General features: G+C 45.9%; 1 protein-coding gene across 8 annotated transcripts in view; it reads right to left on the minus strand.

Annotated features, from left to right (window-relative positions):
* Window positions 1-3606, minus strand: part of NEDD4L (NEDD4 like E3 ubiquitin protein ligase) — a 321617-nt gene extending 318011 nt beyond the window's left edge. For 5 of the 8 annotated variants that reach the window (XM_080686864.1, XM_080686855.1, XM_080686851.1 and 2 more), the window contains exon 1: window positions 3212-3567. In XM_080686864.1, the coding sequence (XP_080542990.1) occupies window positions 3212-3259 (48 nt within the window). In that variant the 5' untranslated portion in view covers window positions 3260-3567. Of the gene's footprint in view, window positions 1-3211 lie in introns of all 8 variants that reach the window. The other 3 variants (XM_080686861.1, XM_080686863.1, XM_080686865.1) reach the window with 3 other exon arrangements.
* Window positions 3607-11543: the final 7937 nt, after the last annotated feature.

Below are 11543 nucleotides of genomic sequence, written 5' to 3' on the forward strand. Positions count from 1 at the left end.
TGTGCTACAGAGTGCCAAAAAAAATAAAAACAAAAATCCAAACAAAACACCACCAAGGAACCACGCCAGATGCAGAAACTAGTCCAAACTCTTCTGATTTCAACCCAAATCTGATCCTGGGCCCTGAATAAGAAATATTGTTAATTTGCTAATCTCTCCAACACCAAAAATACTTCATCTGATGGCAATTTCAAATTTGGTTACCTAAAATAATTCGATTTAAATCAGGGTGAATATGAACGCTGCCTCACTAGAGGAACGTCAGGCAGAAAGACACACACACAAAAATAAACAGCTCTCACACAAGCAGAACCCACATTTAATCCCTTTCATTCTACCAGCTGGGCAGACCTAGAAACAATGCCCTCTGTCTTGGCATCCCTTGTTTTCTGGGTTAATGCAATGCCTCACCAGCAGCAGCACTCAGAGCTAGAGTCTTCCTGAGACGGGATGTAACTAAGTGCTCTCCAAACACACAATGCTTTTCATCAACTTCCAATGAAAATGTAAAATCTGTTAGTATGGATGCCTACTTTGCTAAGAGGTTTACAAGGTGGCTCTTTTCTATAGCAATCAAAATATCTCCGTATGTGATGTTCTGCAGCACACCAAGTGTGTGAACTGAAGTGCATCCATATTTCACACACCCTGGGAAACAACCCTGCCACTGGTTATCTGGCATTCTACTTTAAGAGCCTGTTAAAATCTCCCACTTGTTTCCTTACATAGGTTAATTCAGGGAGATGAAACAAGCTATGCAAATTCAACAATTTGTTGTTAAAATTCTCTGAAGGCATTCCCTGATTTTCCGAAGGGCAACCTGAGAGCCTTACACCTCTCATAAAAAGCAAACACCACAGAGGGTGCGGGGGGGGGGGGCAATAGGGGGATGAGGACACATTGTAATACCTTAATCAATAAAGAAAAATTTTTTTAAAATTAAAAAAGCAAATACTACAGAAATATGAAATCATCAAAACAGCCCTGCCTTATTTTTCACTGGTAGAAGCTGAAAAAGAAATACAAGTGTGACTTGTCTTTTGTAATATAATGTGTGAGGAACTAAACAGTACCAGCAACATGGCCATCACTCAATCAATAAAATGTCTTCACACCCCCTTGTTGTTCCCCATACAGCCCAATACCCCTCCAGCAGCATACAGGAGAGAACCCAATCATACATATTACATATACACATACACACACACACACACACACACACACAGATCCTCTTTATATTCTATCCTTCACTTTCACACTAGACACCAGTTAAGATCTTCAGTCTTTATGAACTCATCCAGACAAAAGTGGCAAGATGCACTCTAGGCAGGTTCAATGTAAACAAAGGCCAAACAACAGTGACATGCATGTGATTCACTTAACCAGTTGCATTTCCCAAAAACACTCGTAAATTTTTTTTCAGGGAGCTGTTAAAAATAATCATGTGATTTTTTAAAAGACCTAAGATGCAACGCAGCTGTCTCCATCGTCCACAATACCTCAAGCTCTTTGTTTAGGAATGTCTGCATCTCAGCACCTTTCTAAAAGCTCACTGCCTGCCCTCTGCTGCCCCTAATTAAATGGAGAAGTATAGAATGAAAGAGAAAGCTATTCAAAAGGGAAATAAGCCAGAGAGAGAAGCCCCTGGACGAATGAAACAATATTACTTTTCACCCATCCCCTGGTACCTGCACACACACACACACACACACACACACACACACACACACACACACAAAACAGGGAAATTACTTTACACGAGCACAGCACGACAAAATAATCAAAATGTAAATCACACATTATTTGCATTGTGATCATTCTTTGATAAAATACCACAGCATGCTTTCCCTTGGACCGTTAAGGGAGAAAAAAAGTCACACCCCCAAACACCCTCCCCACCCTAAGTTACCTATTCCATTACACACTTACATAGCACACATACACACACACCGTACCAGAGGTTCGAAAGCTGGAGAGAAGCTACAACGTGGGTATGTGTCAGATAATACCCTCCTCATTAACCCCGCCCCCATTACCAGAGAAAGAGGGGACCTCAGAAAAGACAGAAGGGAGAAGAAAGAGAAATCCTTGAATTTCCAGGCATCAACTTTTTATGAAATGCACAACCAGGATAGGAAATACCTCCCTGCTGAGTAATGCTTCATGGGTTGTACATTCACCTCTCGAAAGGGGCGCCAGACCTGAGCGCCTACCGGCCAAAAGGCAAACCCCTCCTACCTGCTCCATCCAGCCTGCCTGTCAAGCCGCGCCAGCGACAGGCCTCCCACCCCCCTTTTTGGCAGAGCAACACACCAATGAGAGCGGAGCGTGGCTGGGCGAGAGGGGGTTAAGCAGGGATTCAGTAGGATCCTTTCAAAAAGAGGAGTGGGAAAGCGCGAGGAGAGGGTGAGGGTAAAAACAAAGCCCTTTCCAGTGAAACCGACAGCCTTAGGGGCGTGGCTTATTTAATTCGCGTTATTAATAAAAGAGATCGATGAAGCTTTCGATTCTCCACCGGTCCAGGAGGTGCGAGGCTTTGATCCTTGGGAGGGGAAAAAATGGCAGGGCTGAAAGCTTCCTCCAAGTTTCCAGGAGCACCTGCCACCATCCTAGACCTCCTCCCTCCACCAAAAAGACCCCGAAACCCACACTCCAGCCTTTAGACCCTGCAAGACAGGACAGACACAGCTCCACGCGTTCACCCACTCCCACCCAGCCGCACACACACGCAGCAGAACACTTGCTGACACAATGAAAGTTCCAGGGAGAGACAATTCAGGTTCCTCCGGGCCCGGGGCCTCCAGCCCCCTCCTCCCCCAGACGTGCCACACGTCATGGACTCCCAGGCTGCAGGGGAGAGAGGCGGAAAGTTGCCCAACAGCCCGGGGCGAAGCGGCTGGGAGAGAAGGGGGAACTCGTGGGCAGAGGCGCACGAGCCTCCTCCTACCCAACGGCGGAACGCGGGCAGTGAACCCGGCTCCAAGGGCGTCGCGCCGCTTTATTTACAAACAATGAGCTTGGCTGGGGGGAGGGGGCGCCGGCGTCGGGCGGAAGGGCTGAGCAAACCCTCCGGGACCCCACTCCGGGGCGCTCCAGTGTTTGGGGCAGCCCTGCAGACGCGGGCAACGCGCACCCCCGGGGTCCCCATCCCCTGCCGGCGCGGGGCAGGAATTCCCCGGGGAGTCCCGGGAGGGAAGAGAAAGCCGCTCACCTCGTCTTCGGAAAGTCCGTAAACCGGCTCCCCGAGCCCGGTCGCCATGGAGCCGGCGCCCAGCGCGGGTCGGAGGCACTCCCGGGCGGCTGGGCTGCGGCGCGAGCGGCCGAGTCTGCACTCCTCCTCCGGATCTCGCCGGCCCCGCACCCGGCCCTGCACGCGCCCCGCCGCAGGTGAGGAAGCCCGAGCGAGAGCCGGGGCTGGGGCCGGCGCCGCTTCCTCCCGGAAGGCTGCGGGTGCAACTGGCGGTCCCAGGAGCGCGGTGCAGCGACCGGCAGCCCGGCGCCTCTCCCAGCGCGCGGCGGCGGCGCGGAGCCCGCCGGGCTTTCCTTCCCCGCGGCCCGCGCCTCGCGCCTCCCTCCCGGCTTGCCCGCCCCCTCGCTCGCTCGCTCTCTCCCGGCCCCCGCTCTTTCCGCCCCCTCCTCCACCTCCTCCCACCCGACGCCCAGCGGGGACCCCCCTCCTCGCCGGGGCGGGCACACTCGCCCCCAAGCCAATCACAGGCCGGCTGGGCGGCAGGCCACGGGCTGCGGGGGCGGCGGAGTTCGGCCCCCACGCCCACCGCACCCCACCCTCTGGCCTCCCGAGTCGCTCCGCGGGGCTCGCGGGGCTCACGCGGCTCACCGGGCCGCGGGGCGGGCCCACTGAGGAGTGTCCGAGCGGACCTGTCCTTCGGAGCCTACCCACCCCACTCTGCTTTGAGGAGGGGGCGGACTGGGCATTTGGGGGCGCTGAAGGCATAGCTACAAGAAACACGCAACACTCAGTCCATTCAACTTCCCGTGGCCTTTTTATCAGGAGCCTTGAGCTTGCGGTAATTGTTAAAGGGGGACAGATGGGTGTTTCTAGACCCCTTTAAATTACGGGCAACCCCAGCAAGCTGGACTTCGCTGCATTGTCAGCTCCCCTGAGCCGGTCCGCCTGGCCCGGCCGCCAGCCGGGAAGAGGCTGCCCCGGTGTGGCCGCGAGTCGCCACTGCCTGTGTCAACCTTACAAGGAACAAAACCAACACAGCACCCATTCTGAGTGCACACCCACCCACTCGAAAACAGACAGCACTAGTTCTTTGAATAAAAGGCAGCTTATCTGCGAGCCGCACGTGAAATAACAAACTCAGGTTTAAGATTATTCTCCGCATTTGCAAACCATTATTAAGATGTCTTATTTGCCACTGTAAGATTCTCTCCACATCCCAGCTACTGTTTCTCTAGCCAGCATTTCGTTTAATCCTTCAGATTTATAGGAATGCCAGAGACAGCTTTAAATAAGTGAAAGAAATTCATCACTCGACTTTTTCAGGAAGAACTTTGTTAAATTTAGATGTGAAATGCAGTTGTGAGTATAAAAAGTAAATAAGCCAAACATATTATTTGACTTCGAAAATAGAACATCAAAGTGTCTACTTGGATATTAACTGAGTACGTTTAGGATTTTCACTCAGGTGAGTTTCTTGAGAACACACGGGACCCAAAGAATCCTCTTGGCCAATCCCAGCAAGTTTACACAGTGTCTGCTGGATGACCCTCCTAGATTGTTTGCAAAAGAAAGGGACACACCCGTCCTAATTTAAGCTCTCCTTGGCTTCCCTAGGACATTACTGTGGTTTAAAACATGTGCCATATAATGGGTTTCTTTTGGACACTCAGCCCCATGCAGTCAATACCCTTCTCAGAAACCTACAAATCGTGAGCCATTAAATAAACAGTACTTAAATAAGAAGCCCAACTGTGGGGGGAAAAAATCCTCTTTATCAGGATGCACTTAAAAAGACTGGTTTCTGTTCATTTTTCCTGGCCAAATAGAAGTCACTGCTTCTATACCCTCCCTAGCCAGGCCTTTGTCAAGCTTTGTACAATTTATATGATGCTGGGGGAGCAATAGATACTTAAATTTTTCTAAAGAAAATTACAGTTTCTAATTACACAGGACACCACTCCTACACCTGGAAGTACAGTTCCAGGCTTTACCCTTGGGTGAGGCCATATGACCTGGGAACTATAGAGGGTGGGTCATGCTTCCTCTCTCCCTCCTCTCTGCATCCTTGCTGCTCCCCTCATTCCCACTATAACAGTCTGCATCTGCCTTCACTCCAGGGGCATGTCCATGGCTTTCCCTGAGGAGTGATTATGAGAAACTACAATATGTAACTTGCCATCTGTCTTTATAAACTTTAGTTTATAAACTTTGTGATCCATAACATCATTGAAAGGCCCCTATAAGAAGAGTCAAACAAGACATATATTTCAGGCCTGTGAGAAAAAGTTTTCTTTCTTCCAAGGAACGGATAAGCTTTTGCATTATGGATGACAAGAATTATTCAGCTGACTGTGTTTTTCTATTTACTTTGGCCACCAGGAAACTTGGGACCAATTTTATGGCCTGAAGTCATAAAAGAACCCATAAAAAAAAAATCAACCCCCTGTGTAATTATGTGCCAGCTTTCTCCCAGTACAATGTTCTCTGTCCTGGTTGCACATTGTTATCATCTGGGGAGCTTTAAAATGACCAAGGGTCTGGCTGCCAGCAGGAGAGACTATGATTTCATTGGTTCAGGGTAGGGAAGCTTTAAAATGACCAAGGGTCTGGCTGCCAGCAGGAGAGACTATGATTTCATTGGTTCAGGGTAGGGACATGAGCATCAGTAATTTCGGTATCTTCCCAGGTAGTGCTAACATGCATGCAAGGCTGAGAATGGCAGCCTTGGCCAGTGGTTCCCAAAATTTGCTGCATGTAGGAACACCCGGGGATCTTTAAAACTACTTCTCTCCGCCTCCCACCCCCATACACTCGGATTTAATTGGTGCCGGATTGCCACAGGGGCAATCAGGAGTTCTACAAGCTCGCCAGCAAAATTAAGGGATCTCTGACCTACACTTCTGTTCCTATTCTTTACCTATTTTCCATGATCCTGATTTTTTAATGTTTTTTAATTTAGAGGAAATTGCATATTATAACCATACTCAAATCTTTTGTGAAATAAGGTAGGATGTTAACAAATATACTTAATATGCCTAGCATCATGGATCAGTTTTACCCACCCCCTATCACTCTGAAGTCTCAGATTAGGAATCTACCGTGTTTCCCCGAAAATAAAACATCCTCTGAAAATAAGACCTACTTACAGGTTTCCTTCTGAGTGAAATATAAGGCATCCCCCCCGAAAATAAGGCCCCCAGGCTCTGTCTCAGAATGAAAATTAATTTACCGTAAACTGGTCGCTAGGGCCGCCCCGACTGGCGTCTAGCAACCAGTGACGTTACACGGAGTCCTGACGTCACTGCTGTGTGGAGGCGGAGTGGAGGTCAGAGTGAGCGGTGAGCGCGGGGCGGGAGAGAGGAGGAGACTTTCGCAGATGCATGTAGAAGAACAGGAGGATTAGAGCAGACGGGACTCGGCGAAGGTGGTGAGTGCTGGTCTGTCCCTGGTGACACTACCTGATGCTTGCGGCCACCTTCATGATGACTGAAGGTTCTCAGTCAGTGGAAGACCCTGCTCCAGCCCAGATCCAGGCCCCAGAAAGCCCAGTGACAGTCCCCAGGCAGGCCCCAGGGGGTAAATGTCTGATAAAGGGGTAGGGGGGATGTCTGGTGAAGGTGTTCAGTGGAACAGGGGTAGGGGGAGGGGGATCACTTAAAATGACACAGGAGGATCAGAGGGGGCAATCAAAATGACACAGGAGGATCAGAGGGGACAATCAAAATGACACAGGAGGGTCAGAGGAGACAATCAAAATGACACAGGAGGATCAATAGGGGTTACTAAAATGGTAATCCCCCCTCTGATTCTCCTGTGCCATTTTGATTCCCCCCTCTGATCCCCCCTGTGTCATTTTGAGTGATCCCCCTCCCCCCACCTTGATACCCCAATTCCTTTTTATTACCCCTAGAAATGAGCGCAAAAAGAAAAAGCTACTCCGTGGAGTACAAGAAAGGAATCGTGGAAGACTCTTGGGGCCAAAATCTTACTGCTTTCTGCAAAGAGAAGATGTTGAGTATCCGATTGGTCCGAAAATGGCGAGCAGAGTATGGTAACCTCATTGAACAAGTGGACAAGGGAAATGCTAAAAAGCACAAGTGTGGATCAGGTCGGCAACCATTATTTTCCGAGCTGGAAGACCTGATCTGTGAATGGGTTGTTGACAGGAGAGCAAAGGCTTTGGTTGTGAATAGGGCTCAGATTCAAGAATTTGTCCTTGCAATGGCACTACAGTTTGACATAGCCCCCAAAGACTTCAAAGCATCACAACACTGGCTGGATAATTTCCTTCAGCGAAGTGAACTGTCTTTAAGAAGATCTACAACATTGTTTAGGTTGGAAGATACTCAAGTTATTAAGCGAGCACTTGCATTCAAGTCCTTTATTGATGATGCTGACTTCTCTAAATACAATCTTTCCAACATGATTGCTATGGATGAAACTGCAGTGTTTATGGGCCAATCATCTCAAACAACAATTGAACAGCGGGGTGCCTCCTTAGTGTACATTCCCTCCACTGCTTACGAAAGTGCACATGTTTCCTGTATTTTGGCAATTCGTCTGGATGGCACTAAAATCCCACCTTTAATCATTTCTAAGGGCAAGAAGGAAAAGATTGAACGTGTTTTGGGCGTTTTTATTCTTGAAACTGAAAAAGCCTGGGCCACACAAGCAGTTATAAGGAAGTGGGTCGATTTAATGCTGCCGCTTGTTATGCGAGGGAGCCAAAGAGGTCTGCTAGTCTGGGATGCAGCCAGCACTCACCGCGCTAAAGACATGAAGACATTTCTTCAGGAAAGAAAAATAGATCAGATAATGATTCCCACAGGAATGACGGCCTATCTCCAGACTCTTGATATTGCAATAAACAAGCCATTCAAAGACAATTTGACCATGGAAATTAATGACTACATTGAAAATAGAATGGAGAGAAATCAGCGTGGAAACTTTGTGAAACCTAAACTGCAAGAAGTTGTGACTTGGGTGAAGAATTCATGGGAGAAAATCACTGACAGTTGCATTGCAAATGCACTGCGAACAGGCTACCTTGACAAGAAGTACTCATTTAAAGACAGTGTTATTGCTAAACATGAGAGATTTGGTCCACTGATTCTGAAAGAAATGGAGTCACAAGAAATTCACCAGGAAATTCAGGAATTGGATTGTTATGATGATGTTCCAGAAGATGATGACATGATTGTCACTGAATAAATGAGTAAATTCTTGATATTGTAGGATTCACAGTTTGTCTGGTTTGTGTTGACAACTACTGTACTACCGTACAGTATACAGGTAATAAATTTCCTTTATTTTCATTTAACAATAAATGTGTACCGTATTCTTCTTCATGGAAAAATAAGACATCCCCTGAAAATAAGACCTAGTGCGTCTTTGGGAGCAAAAATTAATATAAGACACTGTCTTATTTTCGGGGAAACATGGTAGTTTATTGGGGGAGGGCAGTGAGGACAACCCTTAAGAGAAACTACTCAGCGGTCTTATCCAAAGCAAAACTGTTGTTCCATCCTCCAGTCAGTTCAGTCTCCCCTACAATTACATAGAGCCTAACTTGTAGATTGTTCTCTAGAATGTGTTCTGTTTGTTCCCTGGGGAGGCTGCCTTCAACATCTTATAAGGATTTGATACTGTGGGTGTTTGGTAAATGTTCTTCACTTGGATCGTCAGAACTAAAAAATTAGCAAGAACAATTTTAAAGTACAAAGGTAGTCACAAATGGGGAACATTGCAGTGCTAAGCCTCTTTGCAAATCATTGAGTTGGCCTAGCAAAGTATATCTGAATCAAGTCTGAGAAGTACCCAAAGCTGAATAATACATAGTGTCACATATTTGCCTATTTCCTATAAATGACACTAGATTTTTCTCTTCCATTTTTGGTGATTTTCCTTTAAAAAGAAAGCTCATGAAGCAGGCATTAGGAAGATGGCCATGCACCTGTAAAAACTGGTGTCACCCTGTCACTTAGCAGCATTCGGTGACGCATAGAGAAATCTCACAAATTTAAGGTGTTTAGGATTACATAAGGAAGTAAGCCGGGCTTCAGACGTTTGACAAGAATAGAGGTGGGTAGCAAAGAATGACTTGTAAATAGCTAATCTTTTTTGTATTTAAATAGCGGAGCTTTTAAAGAAACACATTTGGAACACCTATGTGCTATTCATTCTAGCACTCAAAAAAGAATATTGTCTGAGATACAGATGGATGATTCTTATTTTAACCAATCTGACAAAATACCTGCCTTTTAACTGGCTTCACTGGCTATTTCCTTTTTTTAAATTCATTAATATTTCTAAAATATCTGGATTTGCTTCCACATTTTTACTGTATGTTTTTTTCTTACATTTCAATGTGTCTTTTTATTGAGTTGTACTGTTGTTATTCTTTGTTTTCTTATTACTGTGTACGTTCCCCTATCCTGGTTGGGATGTTAATCACTGCATTTCTATTCTTTTGCTGTTTACCTTTCATATTTTACATGCATGCCTAACCTAACAGATCAAGAGTTAATATCTTAATCCCCCATCTGATCAGTGCAAGTTTAAAACTCTGTTTTGATCAACTCTTGCATTGGAATTACTTCCATGGTATTCTAGTTTCATTCTGTCCTTTTTTAAACCAACAAATTAGATATTCTTTTTATATTATACAATTTTTTTTAGCTTTTCAAATATGTTTTGTGGTTTTGTTTCTAAGGAGTTCTTGTTGCTTCTTAGACTTTCATTTGGGTTCAGTTTCCTTTTTCTTGAAGGACATCCTCTTTAATTCCTTTAATAAAGGTCCATTGGTGATAAACTCTGTTTTTGTTTATATGAAAATATCTACCCTCATCCATGAAAGATGGGGAAAATTATATATTAGAAGCAGACTCGAAGCTGTTGTGGAATGTGGAAAGATGTAAATAAACGTTCTTAATGTGACTAGAGTCTTTGGTTTTTACCCACCCTTACCATCTGAAGTCTTAGGTTTGTAAAATCAGTTTATTTTGAGGTTGCTGGGGGACAGGACAACCCTTAGGAAAAACTACTGAATAGTGTTATCTCAGATAAAATGGTTGTCTCATCCCCAGCACTTTGAAGGTGCTACTCCTCTGATTTCTGGCTTCTGTTGTTGATAATAAATGGGCAGCTCTTAGTCTAGTTACTGTTCTTTTGGAGGTCGTTGCCTTCTCCTTAGTTGCTTTTTGTTCTTGGTATGCTAAACTTTCTACAACTTGTCTGTATGTGGATTTCTTTTTACTTATCCTAATACGCTTTGTACTATAAGTGTTTCAAAGAGAGTCTACATGTGGATTTTTATCTTTTATTATTTCTGGGAAATGCTCAGTTCTCATCTCTTAAAATACTGCCCTTTCTCCATTCTGTCCTGGGATTTTATTAATCACATACAGGCCTTCTCATTCTATTATCAGTATCTCTCAACCTCTTTAACATATTCCACCTCCTTGTCTGTCTGTGCTGCATTCTGAGTGATTTCTTTAGATCTCCCACTTTGCTAAGTAACTGTTTCAATGAATCTAATTGTCTTTTGAATCCATCAATTGAGTTTGTATTCAACAATACTTTTATATCTAAAAGTTCCATTTCACTTTTTCAAATTAGCCTCATCATTTTTTTTTCAAATACAGTTGACATTCAATACTATTTTATAATAATTTCAGGTGTGCAGCATCATGGTTAGCCATTTATATAATTTACTAGAGGCCCAGTGCATGAAAATTCATGCACTGGAGGTGGGGGGTGTCTCTCAGCCCGGCCTGCCCCCTCTCACAGTCCAGAAGCCCTCAGGGGCAGGAGGTGACCCGGCGATCAGGGGAAGGTGACGTCCCCATCACACCTCTGCTGCTGCCACTGCCGGCAGCTCAAGCCTTGGCCAGCCCTGGTTACCTGAGCCTCAGGTGGCCCTGGGCAGCTGGGCAGCCGCCATCTGAGGCTTGCCTGCACCTCGGGCCGGCCATGGGGGGCTGGGAGGCTGAGAGGACTGGGGGACTCTGGAGGCAGGCGCACAGCAAGGCCCCAGCAGGGCTAAGGGGACTGGGCGCCGCCATCTTTGCAACAGCGTGAGGGTCAATTAGCATATTCCCTCTTTATTAGATAGGATGAAGTGACCCCCCCAATAAATCTAGTACCCACGTGGCCAATAATTATTACAATATTATTGACCATATTCCCTATACTGTACTTTACATCCCCATGACTATTTTGTAGCTATCAATTTATACGTCTTAATCCCTCTTTCACCCAGTCCCTCCAACCCCTCCCATCTGGTAATTCAGTTTGTTCTCTGTATTTAGCCTCATCATTCTTGCTAGTTTCTTAGTTTGCATTTCCAATTTTT

Source organism: Plecotus auritus (genome assembly GCF_963455305.1).
Source record: "Plecotus auritus genome assembly, chromosome: 8".
Classification (NCBI taxonomy): domain Eukaryota; kingdom Metazoa; phylum Chordata; class Mammalia; order Chiroptera; family Vespertilionidae; genus Plecotus; species Plecotus auritus.